This window comes from Camelus bactrianus, chromosome 14 (assembly GCF_048773025.1).
Source record: "Camelus bactrianus isolate YW-2024 breed Bactrian camel chromosome 14, ASM4877302v1, whole genome shotgun sequence".
NCBI lineage: Eukaryota > Metazoa > Chordata > Mammalia > Artiodactyla > Camelidae > Camelus > Camelus bactrianus.
In genome coordinates, this window is record NC_133552.1 from 3,126,716 (window position 1) to 3,152,424 (window position 25,709).

A 25,709-nucleotide genomic window follows, 5' to 3' on the forward strand; every position below is an offset into this window, starting at 1 on the left:
ATTATGTACTATTCTTTATTTTTGTTCAATTTTATTAATATTTTTCTCTGTAGAAATGAACTGTTTCCGTATTTGCTTCTTCCTAAGTCAGGTTTCCGTCTGTCTTCCTGATGCTCTGCCCTCTCCTGCTTCCCTCTCACCCCCTCCAGGTCTTCTCCGAATTATGTCTGGGGGATGGTTCCATCTCTAAAATAATTTTTTTCCTTGTCATGCATGTCCCTGGCCCTTCGCTCTGGACTTGATTTTATGTCAGTCTTGCCTAATCAGTTAGAATTAGGGTCACTTGAGGGCATGAATCATCTGCAGTTTATTAATTTTTACATCCCATGTTACTGCAAAAGATGATCTGAGTGTGTTTCTTTCATATTATTGTGTTTTGCCCTTTGCCAAGTTGGTGGACATTTGATGAAGGATGGTCAGCATTTTGTGAGCTAAAAACACATGGGACCAACAGAGGCTTTTCTGTGGTTTTTTATTTTATTTTTTTAAATCTATTTGTAAGTCCTAGAAAGATAAGTCATATTTATTGAGTCAACTTTATGGGAAAAAGAACATAAAACGGAGACCCTTCCAATCAGTGAGAAAGTGTTGACACAAAACATACTAGATGTGAATTAAACACAAACGGCTTCTCTGTAAATATGTGCAGGCAGCCGCTTAAAATTGATATGGGCCTTACGTATAAATTTTCCTTAAAATGTCGGTGTTTGTGATGCTGGGAATCTGTGTTTTATGAGAGAACAACTGCTCTGGCCCTCGGGCTCTCTCCTCAGCGGCTGCGTCCAGCTGGTGGTCCACGTCCCGCCACTCCTTTCACGGATGGAAACATTTAGGTCAACACTGATCTAAAACTTCATGAACTTCCTTCTCTTTCAGCTTTGGTTTGCCTTCGTAAATGGATTTTCTGGGCAGATTTTATTTGAACGTTGGTGCATCGGCCTGTACAACGTGGTAAGCTCTCCCCATCTCTCCCCGATGGTGTGCGGAGGTGCACTGTTTGTGTCTGGGAAGTGCATCTGTGTCCACGGCCGGCCCCACAAATACATCTTTAGAGCCTTGTTGCTGCTGCACATCCCAGAAGCCCAAACTCTCCACACATGGTTTCAATCATAGCAGATCATTCTTGAGTAACCCCATGAAATTATTAACCCATATATCTTGATAATAGACCCTTGTTACCTCCTTGCTAAATGCCTGGGCAACATTTCCATGTTTTTTAGCTCAAGAAAAAAATTCCCAAACCACGTTGAAATTCATTCCACTTCATAATTTTATTTCTGAATTCTTAAACCTAAATACAAGTACACAGTGTGGAATCCGGTGTCCTTTTTGTCCTTCTTAAAAGCACACCCGTCCTTGTGGAAGAATGTTTTCTCCCCCCATGAGTGCTAACAAGGCGACTTCTGACCTCCGGCCCCCATGTCGAGTGGTGTTCAGCTTGTTTGGTAGTTTTCGTGATGTCAGAATTCTCTTTTTATCACTTGATGGCAATGAAGGCAAAAGCTGGAAACAAACGCAAACCATAGGCTAACATGACTAAGCTGCTGGTGAGCCTTCTGTTGTCTGGCCGGGAGGGCCGGGGGTGCAGCCTGGGGCCGGGAGACCCCAGCAGGGCACTTTTCTGGAGCCGCCCTGTCGCCTGGTTTTGGACCCTGACTCAGACACTGTGCCCTGGGGAGCTGATTCTCCGAGGCTGACATCGCAGGCAGGCACACGTGGGCATAGACCAGACATGCAGTGACACAAACCGTGGTGCTGTAAAGGCTTACCGTTTGTGTATACATCTGTGCTGGATACTCGTCATCCACCCACTCAGCTCCCTCCCTGTTTCGGTGGCCACTCCACCAGGCGCTGCGTTAAAATGCTGCGCAGCACACGTTGCTCCAGCCCTGCTTGGAGCCACAGGCTAGGAGGGTCCCGTGTGCAGACTAAGATGCTGCTGAACCAGGTTCCGATCTTGATTTTAGACAGAGTTGGTCAGTTCATAGCCGTGTTCCTTGCTGTAGAGGACACCAGCCGGGGCAGAGGACAGCTCAGAGGAGAGCACTCGCCTAGCCTGCGTGAGGTCTGGGGTTCCATCCCCAGCACCTCCATAAAATAAACAAATAAACCTAACTAGCTCCCAGGCTCAAAAAACAAACAAAACAGAAACAAATGAAAAGCTTTTTTAAAAAAAGCACACCAGCTCATTTGTTTGCTAATACTTACGCCCCAAAAGACAGGAGTGGCAGGTGGTGAGAGCAGGTTTGTCACCTGTGCTGGGGAAGCTGCTCTCACCACTGCCACCGGACAGGGGCTCGCCCCCCCCCCAACAGACTGTTAGCTTTGCGGGACTGAGAGCTGTCCCGAGTGGGTCAAAGTGCGGCGACCTTGTAGGGAAAAGTGCGCCGCCTGCTCCCCGGTGACTTGGTGCTGGAAAGGCCACCACGTGCCCACGCATATCTGTAAAGGGGAGGCTGAGATCTTGGCGGCTCTGCCTTAGAGCTCAGGGCTAAATACATGCCGCCTGGTTACACAGGGAATGGATTTTAGCCCGCTTTTCATACTCAGGTGGGAGAGCTGGATTCTTTCCTTACCTCCCTGCAGTCTTGGGCAATTCAGATTAATCCACCAAACTCACATCAAGTGCCTACTGCACATAAGATGCTGATAGGCTGTAGGGTGATGTTGGTCCAGGTACGGGCGGTCTGCAGACCACTGGCATGAGAGTAACCAGGATTTCTGTGAAGATGCAGGTTCCTGAACACCAGCCCAACTTGGCAGAGAGTTTCTCAGAGATACTGAGAAACAAGACAGAATTCTAAACAAAATTTTCTAGGCGTTACCCACGTTAACGTGTAAGGCCCATGGTGATCTTTGATCCCCAGGGTTGGGATAAGTTTAATGCCTCTGTGTCCTCCAGATGACAGAAAATATTGCAGCAGAGAAGGGAATTCCCAGGTGAAGTGGCCCTGTTGCCACGGATCCACGGTGCTGGTGTTGGAGTTGGGGACTGGTGGCAGAGAGTTGGGACGTCAAGTCAAGTGGAGTCAGAGGGTCACTGGCCGCCAGAGTCAGTCCCTGGAAGGGCCCAGCCTTTTGGGGGCATGGAAGTCTGCCCCGGGAAGTTGTCTCAGCAAGTTTTGTTTGAAATCAGTGGAAATTTAGAGAAAAGTTGCAAAAAGTGTACAAAGAACAATATTTCCAGATTCAGTTGTCTACATTCAGCTGCATTCAGCCACCGTCTGCATTCTCTCTCCATACACATGCACATGTGTGCAGGTGCACATGTACACACGCATGCACAAAATGTTTATTTCTGAGCCGGCTGAGAGCAAGTTAAGACGTCATGGCTGTTTCTTCAAACTTTACATGGCTTGGTAAGACCAGTATAATGATCAAAAATCACACAACTTGCATGGATACAATACTGTTACCTAGTCCATGCCAGTCCGTATTCCAATTTTGCCACTACTCTAATAATAATGTCCTATTTAGCAATTTTAAGTAATGAATCAGTGCCATCCCATTAAATTCTTATTATATCCTTAGTCAAATTTCTACATCTTTTTTTTATGGGTAGAGTGAGACTAAAGAAGCCACCAGTGAGAGAAGCTCCCATGATTACATGGGTTTCAGCTAAATGGTATCCATTTTTTTTAGTGAAGAGATAACTCTAATGTTTTTTAACCTGTTTCAGAAATTTTATCCCACTTAGTTTTAGCAAGCCAGAGTAACTTGAATGAGAGAACTGGGCCGGCCGCACTTGTAAAGGGAAATGTAAACATTCTAAACAAGGTATCAGCGAATAGGCTGCAGCAGTGCATTAGGGGATGGAATATTTGCCAAAGCAGGGTTTATCTCAGGAAAACAGGAGACTCAGAATTTAAGAAAGCTTTCTAGGTATCACTGTATCAGCCACACAAAGAAGAAAAACATGGTCCCGTCAATAGTCACTGCAAAAGGTTTTGAGTCAGTTCCACTGTCATTCCCAAAATAAGGACTCTAAGTGATACAGGAAAGAAGTAAATCAACTAACTATAATGCAGACTGTTTATTTAAAAAAAAAAATGGTAGCGTATTGCCTTAAATGGTAAAATTCTAAAACGACATCATTTTAAATAAGAAATTGGCCATGGATTCCTGCCGTCAGTATAGAATTTGGCATTGTTTTGGAATTTTCAGCAACTGCCAAGAATATTAAATAACTATTACAAATAGTAGGAAAAAGAGGAACTATTTCTGTGCTTGTAGAAATATGTGCACAAAAGTGGCCATGTGAGTGTGTCCCTCTGTGACACTATATCTAGAAAACCCAAAAGATGTCAGTAAAGGAATACTGGGATTATAAGAGAATTTGATAAGAGGACCAGATCCATAATAAATAAATAAAAACTAATAGCTTTTTCCTATCCTGGCCATCACTAGTTTTTTTTTTAAACTCTTAACAGTGAGCACTTAGAAATGCAAAGAGAGGAGAATTCCTTCCAAAACAGCAATTAAAATTACGCAGTAAAGTCGATAGTACCCATATGAAAAGCACCCCAAATCTTCCTGAAGCATGTGAAGTAAGGTCTGAACAGACGGAAAATCATACTGTTTCCTTGTATGGGAAGAGTTAATGTCATAAAAGAATCAACTCTCCCAAAATTAATATGTAAATTTATGTGATTCCAAGTAGAATCCCAACAGATGATTGCTTTGGGGGAAAAGAAGGAGGTCGTGTAAAATGATATTAAAGTATAAATGGAATTAACAGGCACCTAAGAATAAATATGCAAAGCGAGTTCAGAAAACAGCAATCATGGGGTAGACTTATGCACACACCAGACCGTACCGTGAAGCTGCCGTAGCCGAATCAGTGTGATACTGACGTACGACCAGACAAAGGGGTCAGAAAGCCCAGCAGCAAATCGTAGTCCTGGACTCCAGGTCTGTAGCATGTGAGAGTGCAGTCAATGTCAATGCGGTGTTTTAGTACAGCAGAAAAGTTTGGATTAACTAATTATGTTCTCACAACTGGCTGTTTATATGGAAAAAAAAATTGGGACTCCAACCTGATACAACAGGGATAAATTAATTCCAGATAAATTAAGACTTAAATTTGAAAAGTAAAACTGTAAAAATCCTGCCAGAAACTCCTGAAAACTTCCATAACCGTGATTGCACATTCAGAAGCCATTCTTGACCATATAAAGACTAAACGCTTTTACATGGCCCAGGTCACCCTAAAGAAAGCCAGGATGCAGAAAATGTATTTGGAGGAAATTTTGTAACATAAAGGCAGAGTTGCCATCTATCATGCTCAAGAACTCTTAGAAAAGTTGACAGAAAGAACTGGATATTTCACAGAATTGCAAATCCATATGTCCAACGAATAGAATGAAAACATGCTCCCTTTCACTGGTAGTCCAGGGAAATGTACATTTATTTAAAAGTAAGAGTTAATATCTTTGATTTTTCAAACCGGAGAGAACGAAATAGAATATCACACCTGTTACTGGTAGGGAAGCAGGGAAAACATCACTGTGGGCCTTTGTAAAGCGACAGGTGAACGATGGGTACCTTTTCCAAAAACAGCTGGTCAGCGTCTGGTGAAGCCAACCCCAAAACCCCACATCTAGGAATCCTCCCCACAGGAATGGAAGCTGACGTATAGATGTTATAATGTATTTCTGGCGTTCATGGCACAGTGTTTGTGGGAACAGAGACCTGGAAACAAGGCGAACGCCTGCTTATAGGTGATGGTTGGAAAAATGTAGTTCCTCCCTCCTGTGAATTATTATGTGAGCATGAAAAAGACTGCTTCCGTGTCCAGCCTAGGTGTGGGTGTGGGTGGGGACTGCTGCCAGCCAGGTGAGGGGTACAGTAGGAGGTTAGCCTGGGGGTGGAATGGAGGGGCGGGTTTGAAGTGGGTAAAAGGAGGAAGTCAAGTGAAAACAGAAAAGGAAGAATAAGGTAGGCTGTGTGAGCAGTGTGCAGAGACCTGCTTTACCCAGAACAGCTGGGGTGAGTTCACGTACTGTGGAGCTTCAGAGATGTTTGTGGGGGCCCCTTCCTCCAGCCATGACCCTGGTAGCTTGAGTTATTGTGAGGGACGCGAGGGCCACCACTCGTGATCGTTTTCTCCTGGAAACCTGCAGAGCAGTGACATCCCAGGGCGGTTCTCCTTTCTGCCCCTGGGTGAAGGTGGAGCCCGCAGGTTTTCCAGGCCTCATCCCACCGCCCCTCTGGTTGCTCCATGGGAACAGACTGGGAAAAGGCTTACTTCTCTGGCCAGACTCTCAGGCTCCAGGCATCGGTGTGCTTTCCGAGTTATCGCAGAGACATGCATCCCCTCCCAGGGGCCCCTCCTGGGCTATTGGGTCTGGATTTGCTCGATGCTCATGCAGAGAGTGACCCAGTGCACATCCAGGGAGGAGGTGGCCCACAGGTCTACCACGCACCTGGACTGGGATGAAATGCTGGTCTCCAGCCTCCCCGCCTTCTCTTCCTGGAACACAGATGCAAGCACGTCACACATCTTTTGAGGACAGGGAAAAGTTGCCGTCTTAGGAAGCGCCATCTGCCCATGCCGGCCTTGTCTTGTGCCGGGTCCCCGGCCAGCCGCCATCCTGCACGTCCTGGAAGTTTCCCCCAAACGTGCCGTGTGCCTTTGTGCCCCGAAGCTTTGTGAGAGGTGCTTGTTTCACAGGGGTGCTTCCCTCTGCACCCCTCTCACCATGCCTCGGACCGTCCTGCCGAGTCCTACAGGTTCAGTACCTTGCAGGCCAGAGGCTTTTTGGTCCTGGCGTCCTTGACTCGCTCTCTCCTGCATCCTCGCCCCCAGAAGCGGTTCTCTGTTTTCTGTGTTTGCTTCCGTGCTTGTTGCCCGCTGCCCTGTCCCCAGCTCTGCAGGGACGGACTTCCTAGAGGTCAGCGACCTGCTTTGCCTTCTTTCTTCTGTTTTCAAATCTCCCTCTGCCTGGCGATGATCATAGTATCTGGCCCATAATTCAGTCCCCGGAAACATCTGTCAAATGAGGAAGTGAATGAAGGGCATCGTGCTTCCTGAAATTTGTGTATGAACTCAGGATGGGAAGTTGTAAATCCTGCCCGCGTGCGCACAGAGCTCACGTGGTGGGAGGCTACGTCACTGCTTGTTTGCAAAGGGAAGCAGTTCGTATTTAACGATTTTTTGGCGAATCACGTATTTATGACGTTTTTCATGTTCAGTGTATTCATTTGATGCTGATGAAGCAACAGTTAAAATCGGTCTTTCATCAACTTTCTTTGCTGGGAGGGGGTCCAGGGAGTGGTGAATCCTGAAGCTCAGGTTTGGACTTGACCCTCGGCTCAGGCGTCATTCCGGAGCCTGGAGACACAGGAGCTGCGGAAGCAGGAAAGGCCCCACGTAACAGCTGTTTGTTCTCCCCGCAGATTTTCACGGCGTTGCCCCCCTTCACACTGGGCATCTTCGAGAGGTCATGCAGTCAGGAGAGCATGCTGAGGTTCCCACAGCTCTACAAAATCACCCAGAACGCCGAGGGCTTCAACACAAAGGTACACTGCGTGGGCATCTGGGGACCACATCCTCCAGTGTGGGTCGGTACCCACCCAGGAGGGTGCAGAGGCTTAGTGGGGACAATTGAAGATGGGTGAGGACACGGGCTCCCCCCAAGGGGTAGACCCAGTGGACTCGAGCTGCCCCATTGGAAAGAAGCTTTCATCCCTTTCTCTTCTCTGTGTGCGCCCCCAACATCCCGTGGCCAGCAGTCCTGTCTGCCTGGTGTCTTTAGGGTCCCAGCCTCCCCGATCCCTCATTCAGCCCTGTCGCCTGGCCCAGCCCTCCTGCTGTCGCTGCCTGGTTCTGGCCAATGAGGACAACTGGCCAGATGCGAACACAGGAATTGGGGCAATGGGGTGTTGTTTTCAGTCTGGAGCATCAGGAAAGGGAAAGCATCTAGAAGACGAGGGGCAGGCCACCCTGAGACAGGGGTCAGGGGCGGGGGGCTGGCCCAGCCAGGGCGGGGATCCTGCGGTCAGGAGTGGCCAGTGGGCCTGGGGTGTCACCGGCCCTTCAGCTGCAGCTAAGAGGGCAGAGCTGAGCCCCACCACCTCCCCCCTGGGAGGGAGGGAAGGCAGGCACCCAGCTTGGCGGGAAGGCAGAGTTGTTTCCGTCTCAGGTGGTTGTGCAGGAGGTTTGAACACCGTGTACCGGGTGGGCGCAGGAGCCCTCTGTAGAGAACAACTCTGGGAGGCTTCACTCTGAGCCAGGGGTTATGACGTCGCCCTTCAGGGCTACTTCACACTTAGGAAAGCGTCCTAGACATGTCCAAGTCAGGAAAAAATGAAAAGGACCCTATTGGTTCGACGCTGTTTCGTACACAAGGAGACCGGGAGGGCTAACTGACCAGCCCCTATTCACTGCGGCTCTTTGGATGGGAAACAGGCCTGTTCTGCTTTATTTACGTAAATCGAACCTGTGTTTTACAGAGTTTGAATTCAAAGGGTGTGTGAGATGGGTAGTGGGGAGCGGACTCATTAGGAAGATAGCAGAGCTGAGGTTGCTCAAGACCTTGAAGATTTGGGGTTCAGATGGATAGTACCAAGGGCAGGGAACAGATAGGAAAAAAATGAACATTTAAAATGGGAAAATCGCATGGTCTTATAATTTCTATTTTCTCTTGTCCCCCCACTACGTAAGATTAAACTATGTGACCATTCCCAGAACAATTTGTAGATTTTGAAATGAATTCAGTCTGCCTTCAGTAGCTCCGCCACCCCAGGGGTTAAGAGGATGACTGAAATGCATTTATAAAACTATAGCATGGAAGAAACTAAACTTTGTGGTCTTCTGTTTGACCTTTCAGGGGTTGAAGAGAATTTTTCAATGTGCATATTAATTAAAACCCTAGGGGGGAGGGTAGAGCTCAGTGGTGGAGCACGTGCTCAGCACACACAGGGTCCTGGGTTCAATCCCCAGTACCTTCTCTAACAATAAATACATTTTTAAAAATTTCTAAAAATTAAAAAGCTGAATGGGAGAGATTTTAAGGAGTAAAACAGAAGAGCGAGACTGTTGGTAAGAATTTACATCTGACGTGTTTGGAATGCTTTCAGACAGCGCAGTGTCAGGCTCTTTATTCGTAATTTGACCGAAGGCCCCTTTTCGGGATGACTGTACAGTTTTGTTGTCTTCCTTTCGATTCTAAAGAAAGTGGATTGTAGTTTATTTTTCGGATGTGGGTAGATTGTACACTGGCCTGTGTCTACATGCATATCTGTTTGGGTCTTTGTGCTCAAGTAGCATTATCTGGAGATAGCGCGGTCATTTGTATGTAAAAGTGAGGAAATGCTTTTTCCGCCTCCTGGAGCTGGGCAGCGCCGCCCGCATCCCTGACAGTGAGGGGCTTGTTGAGCTGCACGGAGGTCACGAGTGTGGGCAGCGCCTGACTCCTTCGGTTTGTTTTTCCGTAGGTTTTCTGGGGTCACTGCATCAACGCCCTGATCCACTCCCTCATCCTCTTCTGGTTTCCCATGAAGGCGCTGGAACACGGTAACGCTTTATGATTCAACCATCAGCCGGGAGCTTTGCAGCCCCTCTGGTGCCAGTTGTTCACAATTTTTTCCCCAGTTCTGCAGACCCAGAGATCACAAGAACACATTTCAGAAGAAAAATATACCTAAAATCTAAGAAGAGCTGGTCTCGGGTTTATAGTTTGTCGGTTTCGCCCATTCTGGCTCTGAGAACCCGTTTTCTTTCCAGTTGCCTGGAGAGCTTAAGTACTTGGAGTTTTAATTTTATTTTTAATAACCATCAGAGTCGAGGGTCTTAAAGAAAAACACTGTAATGGAACATCGGTGCCTCTTGTCCGTGAGTTTGAAATTCTCCGCAGTTACTCGGGCTTTCATTTTCTAGGCCAGACGTGCCTGCCCGCCGAGTAACTCGGAGCTCTTCAGGGCTCCATCTTATACCCAGTTTTCCGCAAGCGTCTCCTTCCTTTGACATACACTTTTCAAGCACAGTTTTAAGGTTTGTCGAGGACTGATTGTCCTGACTGGCTTCAGTCTTCCCTGCGCCTGGGAGAGGGTGTGCGAGACGTGTTTCTGGTTCTGTATCTGTTCACACTTCTTGATCCTTCCAGAGCATGGCCTCTTAAAGACACATACCTTTTAGTCTCAGAAAACGAAAATGGATCACAGGAACGCTCCTCTTTCACCCCCTCCAATCCTTAACGAGCCCCCAGGAAACAGTACTCCAGGTGTTGCCCAGACGAGGCCTTTTTCTGTTCGGAGAACCAAAGGATATAAAGTTTCCAAGCTGCCTTGTTTCTGTGTCAGTGTGTTTTGTGCTTCAGACAAGCACGATTCATCCTCAGCGATACGCTTTAACCCATTAAGCACCGACAGTGAGGGAAGACGTGTGTCGCAGCCAGTGTATTGCACCCTGTGCCCTGTTCCCTCAGTTCCACAGGCCTGCTTTTCCTTCAAGGGGCCCTAAGTCTCTAAATCAGAAAGTGATACTTTCTGCTTCCAACCCTACTCCAAAGGGGCGTTCCGGTGGGGTCATTTTCTTTGAACTCCAGAGCTTTCCCTTCAGTCATCTTTACGTGTCCTGAATTTAATGCCTTTTGAATTACGTTTCTTTTGTGAATAAGGGCTTACAAATATGAGCGTGTTGACTGCGGTTTGTTTTAGAAGCTCTGACAGTTGGGTGATAAAGCAGCCGTGACGGTATCAGGCTGGGCAGGTGATGGAAAGGAGTGATGAGCCCAAGAACGGCTTCAAAGTGTCCTCTGAAATCTGAGCCCAGCCTTTTCATCCCCAGGGAGAGAGAGCAAGCAGCCTGGACTGGCCACGAGTACCATCTCCGGAGCCCCCACCCTCTTATCTCGATGTTGACTGTCCCTAACTACACATGAAGTGCTTCTCTCTGGACTCAGAGGTTTTACAAGGTGGTCATTTACTTGCCTGCTTCAGTAGGAGCCAGGGTGGCCCCAGTCTGCCCCAGAGATGATTGGTTTCTGTCCTGAGTCATGGTTATGTGCTTTGAGATTGTGATTTATAGTTTATGATGGCTGTAATACACAGTATGTATTTACAATATGTATGCTATAAAATATATAACACTACATAGCATTTGTACTACATGGTGCATGGTACATGCGCTGCGTAATGTACACTGTGCTGTATGTACTGTGTGGAGCACGTACTACGTAGCACCGTATAGGACACAGTGTGTAATGGTGCGAGTGTAATCACTGTCCTCTACCTAGATTCCATCGCACATCCATTCATTCACAAATGTTGTTTGTATTTAAAAGGGGACAGACTCCCAAAGTTAGCAATTTACCTAAGAAATATCACCAAGTAAATTTCAAGTTAGTTCCCGCCACCTTCATCTCCTTCCCTCAGGTTAGCGATCTGCCCAGCAGCTGGTTGAAAGGATGATTTCTTCCCCAGTTTTTACTGTTACCACTGTCATCATCAGTGTCATCATTTCATTCTATTTATTAAGCCTTCAGCACAGAGGTTTCTTTCAGTTGTGTTGTAAACAGTAACCTTTTGAGTGCAACTGTTCACGCTGAAATAAATTGCAAAAATAAGTGTATTTGGCAAAGAACAACAGGAGGGCTCTGGTGTGCTTCGTATTGGTTGACGTCTGCTAGCAGATGGGATGAATGTTCTAGAGTTACTTTCTAAATTCTCACTGTAAGTACACAGCAAAAACCATGGTGGCGTTTCTTCTCAGCCTTGTTCGTGCATGCAATTTTTACGTCCACGGCACTGTGGCAGACTCTCAGGGTGATGGGCGAATGACTCAACGTGGGTCTCACCCTCACAGAGTGTGTAGTCTGCCAAGAGATGTGGATTACTCCATACAAGGCAGACAGGAACTCTGTCAAGTAAAGTGCAGATAAAGTGCTCTTGGACTGCAGAGGGCTGAGAGAGAGATGCCTTTCATTTGGAATTACTAGTGCCTAGTTAGAGAAGGTAACATTTATACTTAACCTGAAAGTCCAAGTGGGACTGGGATGTGGGAGGGCTGGAGGAAGGAGGTAAACAGAGGGGGTGTTTCCGGGCAGATGTGGAAAGCTTGAGATTTTGTCCTTCCAGGGTGGAGGGCAGGGAGGAGGGAGTGAAAGTTGGATTGCAGAGGGCGATGAATGATGTTGAGAAATCAGGGCTCCATTTGCAGGCGTTGGACAGCCAGTGGAACTTAGATCGAGGAGAGAATTATGATCAGAGCAGTTTGGAGGAAAGGAATCTGTCCTGTCTTGTAAGGTGAACGGTCCAAGGAAAACTGGAGGCGAGGATCCCAGTTAGGTCTCGGGTGTTCCAGGGAGCTTGAGGAGGGTTAAGCCCGGGAAACAGGAATGTGTTTAGAGAGGAGGGAACATGTCTTGAGAAGAACTTACTTACTCAGCAAAATCGCAGCAAACCTCGGATGTGCTGGGCACTGGGGGTGCAGAGGACAGACACGCTGCCTGTATTGCTCTCGGGGGGCTTCTGGTCAGAGCTGATGGTCAGGAGTTTCGTGTGTCAGTGCTTCATTGCCAGCGGGCTGTGTCCCGTGGGCTGCGGGTGTTGCTTATAATACCGGGACCCCACGTAGTCTAGGGGCTCAGGGAAGAGTCTTCTCCAAGGACGCGGTACTTAGGTTCTTCAAGATGAGTAGGGCCGGGGAGGTGTGGGGAATGGCGGGGAGAAAGAGCATTCCTGGCCGGGACCAAGCGAGCATGCGGGGCTTGTGCTGCCAAAGAGCCTGGAGAGCTGATGGGCAGTGGTTCCCAGTGGGGCTGGGGGCCTGGGCTCTGGACTTTGTTCAGTCTCTGGAGAGCATTTCGTGACCCTGAGCATCCCTGGCCGTGGACAGTGAATGTATCCTTGTGCAGCTGTCAATCAAAATCTGTCTCCACGTGTTTCCAGCATCCCTTCCGGATCAGCAGCAGCATCCCTGGTCGGGGAGCTGCGGCATCAGGGGGCAGAGAAGTGAGGTGAGGGTCAGATCACTGAAACCCAGAGAGGGGCTCTTCCCAGGGACGGGTTTGAGGTGGGAGTTACACGATGGGGTTTGTCTCTGAGGAGGGTAAAATTGCCCTGCAGAGAAACACATGAGGTCTGGCAAGAGCATGGGGTTTTGGTTTTTTGGGGTTTGGGGGTTTTTTAATGGTTGGAGGGAAGCCCGAGTTAGATATCAAGAAAGATTGCAAGGCTGAGAAGAGCTGGGGTACGGCATGACTGGAGTACCCGTTTAAGTGCTGACTGGCTGACCTAACTCCAGTGACACTTTGAATCACAGCTTAGAAGGATGCATTCACCCTGCTCCCAAAGAAGCGTCAGCATGTGGTGCCCATTTGAGACAGACCGGGGCACCTTCAAGCACGGGGGACCCTGACCTCACAGAAGAGCCCGCCCCCAGCCGCAAGCCCCTCAGACACGTGCGGACTTAGAGCCCTGGGAAGGGAGCGCGGCCCCGGGGCTGAGGTCCCTCAAGCAGCTTCCTTCTGCCGTTCCCTGCTCTGCGGACTGTGTCACCAGGATGGTGGCTTTTACCAGGAAATTCTCCCCACGCTCCCAAGAGAGGCTGAGGTCCACACAGTGCCATTCACGCTGGCACCTCGCGTCAAGAAGAAATGTTTCCGGCACATCGCTCCTTCCTTAGGACGCTTCCAAGACTTTTGCTTTGCTTATTTTTGCCTGGTTTTGGATAGACTTTTCAAAGCACTCCTTCGCTGATGAAGTTTGTGATGATTCATTTCAAGTTTTGAAATACATTTTTCCACTCAGCAACTCTGCAAATCGTATTCCTTCCAACCATCACAGCCTGATGCTCACGGCCACCGCCTGCCTGCAGCTCCCACCCTTTGATCCAAAATGTGATTCTGGGTTAAAACCAGAGACATCACCTTTGTGGGGACCGAAAGTCACCAGGAGCCTAGTGCTGGGCCACGCTCAGGCTTTCCACTGAAGGGTCCAGTCTGCATGTTTGAGCAGCCCTCCTCGAAGGGGAATGTGGTTATTGGCAGAAGGACGTAAAATCAGTTTTGATTTAAAAAAAAGAAACTGTGAGATTTTTCTTGATGAAATTTTAGAGGGAGGTGAGAGAGGGAATATGCTTCCCAGCAGAGAAAATTCCTAAAAATAAATTCTTGATGCCTCTGGGCCACACTCTGGAAACCACTCCCATCTCTTTCCAGAAGAAGAAAACACCGTGTAGACATTTATGGTGTTGGCTCTGGTAAAGCAACAGGTCTTTGAACACTTTTTGGAGAAGGCTATTGTGTGCTTTTCAATGAGTCTGCTACTGTAAGATGAGCGTGTTTTACAAACGGAAGTGATGGTGCACATGTGCAAAGTGAAACGCAGGGCGCGTCCCTCTGCCTGTGGCATTTTTGGATCATTTTAGCTTGAATTATTTAAGACCTAGACCTGTTACTGTAAATCCACTTATTTTATGTCACTTACGTCCTGGTGACTTGCATGTTTTCACACTGAGCTAAGTTGGGGGACATGACTGCCATTGTTCTCTGAGATCACAGCTTCTTAAAATCAGTTATTCATTCATCAAAAAGAAAAAGGTGAGTGAGTGTATCCTCTGTGCCAGACCAGTGCTGGTTTCGGGACGGACAGTTCCCTGCCCTCGTGGAAGTTACTCTGGACAAGACAGGACTGAACAAAAAGGGTAATGAGAGAGGATGGTCCTGGTCCCATGGAGTGCGTACCAAGGACCACTACCTGTCCCGGCTTGAGGGATTATCTCCCGGAGGAAGTGGCAACAGCACTGAAGGATGAGTAGGAGCGAGCTAGGAAGAGATGGAGGAAAGGGTTTCAGGTCATGGGAATAGCGTTGGGTGAGAGGTGTGAAGGCACACAGGGGTGGAGGGTTGGGGACACAAGGCTGCGAGGCCAGGCCTTGGGATAGAAAGGATGGAGACAGAGATCGGACCTTTCCCAGCCTTCTGGGATGAGTGAGCCTTTTGGAGGATGAGTTTGGTGGAAGCCATTGGTAGGTTATAAGCAGAGCGGCATACGGCTGGTGGAGCTGAATGTGACCACGCTGGTCGGGGTGACTGTTGGCGTCCAGTGGGTTGGCTGTTGCGTGGTCCAGGGCAGTGACCACAGCAGAGGGGAGAAGGGGGCTGCTTAGGAGGCAGAGTTGGAGGATCTGGTGTTACTTCCCCGGGCTGCCTGATTGTGCTGCGTCCTAAACCTGTCCGGAGAATGTGTTGTTTCTGTCACAAAGTTTACCAGCAAAATAATTGCATTTTAAAGTAAGCTACGGGAGACAGTAAGCCAACATCTTGTGCCCTGTGTACAGACTTCAAAAGATCTAAAATAAATGAAAAATGTCCAGAGATGAACATTAAATGCTAAATGGGACAGAAAATGGGGGTAACCACTCCATGTGGCCCCTGCCATCTGGGAAACCTGCCAAGAAGACAGGGTTGTGTGGACATCCACCAGGTCCTGAAGCATATAAATGAAGTAAGTGGCACTTCCTCACTAAAAACCAGAAGGATGGAACATTCTAGAAGCTCTTAGGTCTCTACAAATGAAACCATAGCTGGTGTATAAATCTAAGCCACAGTTACCAACCAGTCGTTGTGGCACACTGAAAACTGAGCTTCCAAATTCCAAACGAGTTTTCCTGCTCAGGCTTGTCCTCCATGCAGTGGGGTGACGTCTGCCCCACGTGCCTGCAGCACCGTTGTTGGGAAACAGAGTGAGGCAGAAGGGCCGTTGTTTTCATTCTGTTCAATGTTCCTCATGTTTCAGTGCCTCTCTTACTAAACCCTGCATTACATGCATTTTGAACAGTTGGGTTTGGTGTAATGCTGTACGAAGTGTGGGTCAGTGTTCCCAGATTTCACCCTTTTAGCTTCACTGGGAAGTTGAATTGAGGTGTATTAGGGTGGGAGTAGCTGCTGTAACAAACAACCCCCAACACCAGGGGCTTTAGCCCAATAAAGGCTTATTTCTTATTCGGGTCAGCGTCACGTGGAGAAGTTCATTGTTCATGGGTGTATTGACTATATTTTCTTACTTTCTGTATTTGCGGTGCCCTGATGTTTGAGGTCTTCAGCCTGGAGAGGCAGTGCCTCCCAGGGAGAGCCAGCTACTCCCACGCAAGCATGCCTTTGCCTTTGATATACAGCCAACCACTCTCGCACCCACAGCCCTGGCCATGTGGATCTCACTCTCACACCAGGCCAGCATCCCCTGTCCTAAACCACCCTGGGGCCAGGCACCACATAACTCAGGATCACCCTTAGCACCCAGGACTGTTGAAATTCTTCGCACTGGCCCGTCCTGAGCTCACTCTGCCTTGTCCATTTTGTCCCGTGAAAACCCCCAAAAGGCTCTGGGCCGTGCTCTCCCTCTCCCCTCCTGCCTCCCCACTGACCTGGCGCTTCTCCGCATGGCCCTGCCTGGCAGCCCACCCATTCCTTCTCTAGGGACCCACGAGGACAGACTGCTTCCGTCATGAGCGTCACGTCCACGTGTGTGTGTGTGACTGAAACAAGTCCTGGGCTCATTTCAGTGGGGCTCCACCTGTGCCTGGCCCCCGAGTTCACCCTCAGCCTTCTCGCCTCAAGGAAGGGAGCCAGGAAGAGGACTGCTTGCTCTTAACCATCTCCGGCAGGAAGTGACCCATCACTTCTGCTCACGGCTGACTGGCAGGGCCCAGCTCACCCCCAAAGGGCTGAGAATGTCGTTAGGCTGTGCCCCGGAATAAACACCGTGTCTGTGGCCTGCTCGCTGGCTGTTTGACATTGGCAATCAGATTTACTTTCCATCATTTCTGCTTCCTTTTCACAACCTATTTTTCGCAAACAAAAATGAAAAAAGGTTGCAATCTGAGTTTCACATCCTTAACTTTGTCCGTCAGAAATGTCAGTCGGGAAGAGAAAAATCCAGCAAAAGGCTTATATAACCAGGAACTGCACCCGGCGCTGGTGATGAATGTGGTTATAATCACTAACACTTGTGTCAACTCGGCTTTTCACAAGCTCTTTCCAACAGTTTATACCACTCTTTACAGAGAAAGGAAAAAATAAATGTTCCCTTCATGAATACATAGCGTTGGAAGCAGAAAGACTCGTTTCAGTTGTAGGACAGGCAGCTTCAGCAGGATGAGTGCTAGAAGGTTCTTTGTAAGTGCGTCATTTGAAACTTGGAACACGTTTTCACTCTTGATATTAATCTAATAGGAGCTGGTGGGCACAGCCCCTCCTCTAAACCTGTGGAGTCTTAAGAGGCCTGAGAGTGAGGTGAGAGAGGGGGAGGCTGTTAATATTCTGGAATCAGGGCTGCTCTGAGCTGGTGCCGCTGGAGGTTCCCGAAGCAAAAGGCTGGGAGAGGGGGGTTGGGGAGCCTAGCCTCTGCTCTCCAGCCAGACCCTTGGCAGGCACCCGGGGTCAGTGCGTGGTGCCCCTCCCCGCCCTCTCCCTCTGCGTCACATGTAGGTGAGGCGCCTGCGGTCCTAGATTCAGGTGCTCCACGGACTCTTACTAACAGTCCACACACGCGTTCACCCCACCTGCTTTCCTAGTCGTTAAACCCTCTCTCCTCTGGCTGCACGGTTCTGTGCTATTGCTTTGTCTTCAGATTTTGCCTTTTGTCGGAGCCCCTTCTGGAGGCGTTTTTGTGGTTTCCTGGGCCCTGATGTCATGTTTTTAACGAGCATTCAGTTGAAATGGCCTCTTTGTAAGATGTCATCAGCCCAGACCTGTGGAATATTCCGAGGTAAGTTCCTTGATCATTCTGTCTGTTTCAGAAATGAGACATACTTTTCTTACAAATCTTGGGTTCTCCCACAAATATTCTCAAAGAGCTTTCTGCGTGCAACGTTTTGGGCTGTCACCACCGATGTGGAGGGTCCAGGTGGTTTTCTCCCCGTTGTTCACAAGAGTCTGTTTTAGGGCCTGCGTTTCTAGACCTTGTTCGGCTAATCCTGCATTGCATCAGTCCCTGGGTCCAGTCAGACTTTGCAGATGATGGAAGTCTGGGTGGACAGGCCCAGCTGATGCTGTGGGTCCGTGAGCCTTGGCGCCGGGGCCTTGCAATGGCTTCTAAGGAAATGACCAGCTCTCAGGACAGTGCGGTAAATATTGTAGACGTGTTGTAATAACCCTCTTGATGCGTACAGTCAGCACCATCATTATGTTAGGGTTATCTCATCTTCCCTAAAGTTACTGTAAGTCTACTCAGGTTACCTCAAGTGCAAACATTTTATTTAATGCCAGTAGCATTTTACTATCCTGGCAGGTTAGAAATGAACACATCCTGAAATTCTAGAAGCTTCAGCTGGAGAATGTCCCTAGGTTTCGCGATCTGTTTCTTCTGTCCATGTGACATTGTCAGCGTGGTGGTCCGTGGTCTCAAGGGTCTTCACAAGCCAGCTCTCGGTCCCAGAGGTCATCGCAGAGTTTGCCCCCTTCCAAGGGCGTCAGGCACTGTCAGTCGCAGCCCTTGGTACCAGAGCCTCAGCCCGTTTCTCTGCTGATGGTGTGAACGGGGAGGTCCCACCGCACGCGCTCCTCCACAGCCTGACCGCGGAGAAGGCGTTCCCCTCACGCACTGGCCCCTCTTGCTTCGGGCGGCCGCCCTGTACTCACTACTTAGCCCAGCTCCTCTGCTTTCTTTCCTCTGACGTTGTGGTTCTCACGCTGGGGGTTTGCCCCCAGGGGACATTGGCAGCGTCTGCAGGCGTTTTGGGTCGTCACAGCTGGGGGTCGGTATACTGACATCCAGTGGGTGGAGGCCAGAGACGCTATGACACAGCCTGCCAGGTGGAGGACAGCCCACATCCAGGAGTCCCCTGGAGGCAGGTCAGCAGGGCTGAGGCCGAGCAGCTCGGGACTTGTGAGACGCCCCCCAGCTCAGGAGGAAAGTTCTGGGTGCAGCTCCCAGACTCGTGCCTTATGTGGTGCGGATCCCTGTCCTGTGAGCCTCGTTCCCTGGCCACCTGTCTTCTCTCCTAGAAAGAGCCTTCCGTTAGGTGTTGGTATCTCAGAAGAGTGTTTCTTAATCTAATTCTTTTCTCCCTTGAAGTTCTCTTCTTTTATTCTTTGGGGTCCATTTTTCTAACTCAGTTAATGAAAACAATCTCTTCTTTACAAAGTTCACAGCTTCTTACTAAGTGTGTGGCACTTAGTGTGTGGCTTGCCTGTCACCTAACTTCTCTTCACTGCACCAGTTTCCTCATCTGAAATATGCAGGTAATAATACTCTTTCATATCATTAAACGGACATTAGGGTACTAATGTCACACACGAGTAACGCTGATATCCGTGTATTAGTGTTACATGCATTGGTAAGCTTCCTCGCATATGTAAAGTGCTTAGAACAGAGCCTGTCTCACCATGAGTAACAGATGTTACCTGTTTTCAGTGTAGAACTCTGGACGTCTAACAATTTTCTGTTTATTATGTCTTTATCCATGAAATAGGAAACACATTCTGAGCCCTCCATATTTAGACTCGTTTTGTATATTTCATTTTTTTGGATGTGAACCAACCACCATTTGAAATATTACGTGAATCAGCCAACATTTAAAACAGTACATGAATCAACCAACATTTGAAGTTTTAGTAGCCAAGGGAAATTCAAAAGTTGTCAAGCCACAGTTGTAAACCTTGATTTTCAGGGTAGTCTTTCCCCCCTTCTAACTCTTCCATCTGATCAGCGTTTTCTCTGGACTCTGTTAGGGCTGAATGAACTTCAGATCATTCTCTGCTCAGTCAAAACCCTGTTCTCCATTCATGGACCCACAGGGTGGGACTGACTCTAGGAAGTGCATTCTGAGCTAAAATGAACAGGAGGAAGCCCTGAAACCCTCAGGTTTTACCATTTAATGCCTGCGGCTGAGTCAGCAGGCAAGGACATGGACCTTAGCATCTTAGAATTCTCTGTGTGAAAGGAGCCTTAGTGATAATTCAGTCCTCATCGTCTGTATCTGATATGACACCCCCGTCTTAGAGATGTAGAAACTGAGACCCAGAGCCTAAGATTTTAAAATACTGCGTAACGGTGGCACTGGCGCGAGTCTTCTCACTCCCATGACTGGGCGTACTTTCTCCTAACCCAGCTCTTTCTCTCCACCTCTTTTTCCCAAATATCCTTTTGTTTCTTCTTAATAGCATCACGCTTCCCTGCTCGCTCTCCTCCCTGTTGTTAAGTCAGGACGCTGATCACATGGCACCAAGCTCTCACTTGCCCACTCTTTTCATCAGTGTTCCCGTGTTAATACAGCCAAGGAAACGGGACCGCCACTGACCTGGCGACTCAGACCAGCAATCTTGACCTCTCCTCTGATTCCTCACGATCTTTTTCACCCCCATCCAAATCCAAAACAAAGCCTGTCATTGCTGCTTTCTGAGCATGTGCCACATTCTGTCACTTCTTTCTGCCTCTGGCCTGCGGGGTCAGGAGAGCCTTGGTGGTGACAGAGATGTCCTGTTCCCGGGCTCTCCAGGACAGCAGCAACTTGCCACACGTGCTCCTGAGCAAGTGAAATGTGGCCAGGTGTGACTGAGGAGCTGAGTGTCTTTAATAACTTTATTGATAAATTATTTACAAACCCCACAATCCACCCATTTAAAGTGTACAGTTCTATGGGTTTTAATATAGTCACATGGTTGGCGCAGCCATCACCTTCATCAGTGTTCAGTCATTTTCTTTGCCCCCAAAAGCAACTCCATACCTACCAGCAGCTGCTCCCCATTTTCTCCCAGAACCCCCAGCTCCGGGCGACCACCTACCCACTTTCTGTCCCTGGACTTGCCTCTCCTGACGGTTCACACAGGTAGGGTCAGACCGTGCATGGCCTGTTGTGACTGGTTTCCGTCACCGAGCTTGCGGTTTTCAGCGTTCACCCGTGTAGTCGCACGTACCACTTCTTCATTTCTCTTTATCATGGTCCACGTTTTGTCCGTCCGCTGGTTGATGGATACGTGGCTGCTGTGAAAAACGCTGCTGTCAGCATTCACATACAAGCTCTTGTGTGTTTTGTTCGTATGTTTTCATCTCTCTTGGGTTTGCACCTGCAAGTGGCCAGGTCGTGTGGTCCCTGCGCGTGGCCTTCTGAGGAGCCGCCCAGCCATTTCCAAGGCGGCTGCCCCGCTGTGCACTCCTGCCGGCGGGGCGCGGGGGCTGTGATCCCACCGCCTCCCGGCCGCCTCTTGGCATGACCCGTCTGCTTTATCATAGCCGCCCTGGTGGGTGTCAGGTGGTGTCTCGTGGTGGTTTTGGTTTTGCGTTTCCTTGATATTAATGATGTTGAGTCTCTTTAGGCCCTTACTGTGCATCTTCTTTGCAAAAATATCTATTCAGTTCTGTCTGTCCTTCCCCCATTTTTGAATTGAGTTGTCTTTACTGTTGAGTTGTAAGAGTTCTTTGTTCTGGACGCAGCTCCTTCTCAGATAAATATTTGTGAGTTTTTCTCCATTCTGCAGGCTATCTTTTCACCTTCGGGATGGTGTCCTTTGAAGCACAGAAGTTTCTAATTTTGCTGAAGTCTAATTTATCTTATTTTTTTCTTTTGTCACTCTGCTTTCAGTGTCAGAGCCAAAAAACCACTGCCAAATCTCAGGCCATAAAGATTTTAGTCCTATGTTTTACCCTAGAAGTTTTGTAATTTTACTTCTGTGTCCATTTTACATGCACAGTTCAGAGGTGTTACATTCAGAATGCTGTGCAGCCATCACCCTTATCTGTTCCAAAATGTTTTCATCACCCTCAACTGAAACTCTGTGTTCAGCAAGCAGCAACTCCTCCTCCTCCCTTCTACCCCAGCCCCAAGCAGAAACTGACTTTTTGTTTTATCTTCATTAGTTTAAGCGTAAATGGCAGCTAGAGGCCACCACGTTGGACACAATGCCACACGCCCCAGTGTCGTCCTCCTGGGTGGATTGTTAGAACCATTTCCAAACTGGACTCAGCACTTGTTATTATTCTGTTCTTGGTCGTCCGGGAGCTGTTCTCCCATAAAAGCTGGACTGTTCCCATAAGAACATAACACACCCCATTTCACATTCTGCATAGAATCTTCCAGTGGTTTCCTATCACAGTTAACAAAGAATTCAAACTCCTCGCCACAACCCGCGTTAATCTGCCCCCTCTGACTGTCTGCACAGTCCTGGAGCCTCTGGCCAGACCGGCCTCTGTGATGGTCTGTGGGCCCGTCACTGCTTCTGTATTCAGGCTGTTGGCCACTCCTCTGCCAGGAACCCTCTCCGCTGTTGTTCATATAACTCACTCCCTCCAGCTCCTTAGATCTGCTCTGATGTTACCTCCTCAAAGGATTTTTCCTGAACTCCTGATCTAAAAGAGCAGCCCCGTCTCTCTCCATCCCACTACTCAGCCTTGGTTGTCTCCACAGCTCTTGGCACACCTGACGTTTTACTGTGTGTCTGTCTGTGTGTGTCTGCATTCCGTCTCCCTCACTGTACTGAGAGCTCCCTGAACACAGGCGGGGACCTTGTTCGCCCAGATCCCCCAGCTGCACTGGCCAAAGAGTCGACTTTACATAAATATCTGGCGTGTAAATTAAAGAATGAAGTTACCCCTGTCACAGCTGCGGCCTACGTTAGCGTCGAAGAAATGGCCCCCTGTCTGATCTCAGTGTTCTTTATTGAGGCATTTCTTTAAAAGTATTATCTTTATGATTAAAACAGTCTTAAAGTCAGTTACTGAAAAAGTGAACGCTTACAGTTCTGAATAGCTATTTGCTAATACAACAACTGACTGCTTTCATGAGCTTAATTTAGCCTCTCCTTTACTTTTTTGGACATTTTTTTCCTTCCTCCCTTTTCAATGAAGTCCTGCCTGAGTTTTCAGTCTTCCTGCACCACGTCTCCCCTAAATTCTAGACGCGTCTTTTTTAAGTCAGAAGCCGTCCTGTGGTCACTCGGGAGTGGTCCCCCACTGCAGATAGGACCCAGGGCAGCCCAGGATGTCCCTTTGAGGGCTCATCTTTCCTCACCCACAGTCTGCCTCCCTAGAATCGGGAGAAAGGGCGCGTCCTGCGGCTGGACCCAGGGCCCACCATCACCAGATTCTGCCTGTGGTGCTACGTGGTCATTTTGGTGTTTTAAAAAAAGTGAATAGGTCTTTTTTGTTCTTCTTGTGATCTACTCAGTGTTACTTTTTTTTTCCTTTTTTTAAATTTTTCAGTTTTATTAGGTAGAATTATTACAGTTTGACTGCACATAAACAATATATTACATGTAAAAACATGTACACAATATACTGCACATATTTTTAAAATTTACATATATGTACTGTTCATTGTTTCTAAAAACATTTAGAGCTTTAGCTTTTAAACTTACTTAGTTATCAAAAGAATAAAGCCAACCACAAAATAAGAATTAATTCAAAAAGATACAAAACCCTGCTGTTAACAGCAACATTATTTATAATTGTGCATCCTAAGTGCACATCAATAGATGAGTGGATGAAGAAGATGCAGCATATACATGTGATGGAATACAGCCCCCCCCATAAGAAAGAAGGATATTTTGCCATTTGGGGCCCTTCATTCACTTTAAAAAAACTGAATAGCTCTTGATTCTTTCAGAAGAGTCGGATCTTCAGCAAGCGGATGGGTAAATCAGTGAGCACGAATATGTGTGTACGACAGCTCCTGAGTCGGAAGCTGGATCATAGAAACCCCCATGTGCTCGGTCTACAGGCCACAGATCTAATTTGAGTATAAAAGGGAATAAAAGGAGATTGGCTGGGTCGCCCAGAGAAACCACTTCTGATCTTAAAACAAGCCTTGACCCCTTAGGGTCAAAACCAGGCTTTTCACAGCAGGCTGGCTGACATGCAGCGGACCATTCTGTTAGCGTTCTGCCTTAGTGATTGCTGTGTGCATGGTAAGAGTCATCCTTAAGAAGAAAAAAGTAGAAAAGATACGAAATTAAAGCTTCAGAATCTGGGGGAGGGCACGTGTTCAGCGTGCATGAGGTCCTGGGTTCAAGCCCCAGTACCTCCATTAAAGAAAAAGGAAATGAATAAATGAAACCTAATTACCTCCCCCTCCAAAAAAAGAAAGTCTTAAAAAAGAGAAACGCTTCAGAATCCTGGCTGTGTCTTCGAGGCGTCTCTCCTTGGCTTGTTTGCATCCTTCCTTTATAGAGTCTAGAAGCTTACATAGACGTTCGTAGAGAACATGAACTTGGATTTGGATATCCTCCAAAATTCTTTGAGTTCAGTCATTGTGAACTGATTTTGTATCATGTATTTTGCTATCTTCTGCTATTGGCCTGTAATTTTCAATGTAGCAAAAATTAGAGATGAATAGGAAACGAACACTGGGAAGAGGTCTGATAACATGGGCATCCGCAGAGGTAGGTGGATGTGTTCTTACTCTGTTCCCTCTTCTAGCGACCAAGGGAGATTTTAATCTTTATGAAAATGGACATTTCAACCCCATCAGGTGTTTGGTGGTTTCACGTGTCGAAAACCTGATTTTGTTTGTTTGCTTCCTCTGGAGAAAATAGAAGATGAAAAACATTCAAGGCAGAGGGAGGAGGCATTGGAATCACAGACGATGTGGTTTTTGATGTTCCTGAACATTTTGATAAATGTCTCTAAAATTCTGTTTTTACCTTCAGGGTAGAACAGACTGAAGGGCTCTGCTCCGGAGGGTCACAGTAGCTTCTCTGTTTTTCAGATACCGTGTTGGCCAACGGTCATGCCACCGACTATTTATTTGTTGGGAATATTGTTTATACGGTAAGTCGCTCTGTTTACCAAACCATCCTCAGATGGCCCGTGAGCGGTGCTCCCTGTCCCCTGACACAAGGCCCTCCGCAGCGGCGCCGGCTTCGGGCCTGTGCACCACCCGGTGCGGCTCCGTGAAGCTGGACCGGCCGCGCGGTGCTGAGCTCGCGTGGCACTGGCGACTGTGCAGAGCTGAGGCTTCTGTGCCGGTGACCAGCGCATGTGCCCCCCCTCCAGGTGACCATTTCACACGTGCCTGTGGGAAAAAACAGCGCGAGGGAAAGTGATTTCTCCCAAATCTTCCAAGCTCGGGGGGCAGAGTGGCAGCTGTGAGGAGACGACCGCTGAAAGGCGGGCTTTTCTCCCAGTAAACCGCCTGCACGCTTCCTGCGACGGGCCCCCAGGAGCTCGCCACCGGGCCGGCGCCTTCAGAGTGCGGCTGCCGCGGAAGGCTTGCTTCTGGAAAGTGAAAATAAACGGGGTTAACACGTTTCCCAAATTTCTCTTCCTTTCGCAGTATGTTGTTGTTACTGTTTGTCTGAAAGCTGGTTTGGAGACTACAGCTTGGACAAAAGTAAGTTTTCCCTAGAGTTATTTCTCTCTCCACTTTGGATATTTTTTTCTGGTGTTGTGTCCTTTTAAGCTTTGGGAAAGTGATAAGCAGTATCTGGCTATCTTATTTTAAATTTTGCATGTAAAAATTGTGGTTGGATCTTTATCAGGGCAAATTTGCAATTCAGAGTTCTCTGGTCAGTCATTTGCTGGGCACTTAATACAGCTCTAGGCTGTTAACGGCTCATTTCAAGTATAAACACATATTGTAAAAAGAAAAAAAAAATACAGAAAACATAGGAGGACAGAAAGGAGAATTTTCATCTTCCATAATTTTACCACCAAGAAAGACTTACTGTTAACATTTGCTGTAATATCTTCCGGACTTTATTTTACATGTGTATTTTTTAGTGAGACAGTGCATTTCAGAACATATAGTTTTCAGGAGGGAAGGTATAGCT

General features: G+C 47.9%; 1 protein-coding gene across 2 annotated transcripts in view; it reads left to right on the forward strand.

Moving 5' to 3' along the window:
* The window catches only part of ATP8A2 (ATPase phospholipid transporting 8A2), a 416,513-nt gene that overhangs the window by 282,358 nt on the left and 108,446 nt on the right, over positions 1-25,709 (forward strand). Inside the window, exons 28-32 of one of the 2 annotated variants that reach the window (XM_074377942.1) lie at positions 877-951; positions 7,399-7,521; positions 9,439-9,517; positions 24,647-24,708; positions 25,214-25,270. In XM_074377942.1, the coding sequence (XP_074234043.1) occupies positions 877-951; positions 7,399-7,521; positions 9,439-9,517; positions 24,647-24,708; positions 25,214-25,270 (396 nt within the window). The remainder of the gene's footprint in view (positions 1-876; positions 952-7,398; positions 7,522-9,438; positions 9,518-24,646; positions 24,709-25,213; positions 25,271-25,709) is intronic. The other variant, XM_074377943.1, reaches the window with a different exon arrangement.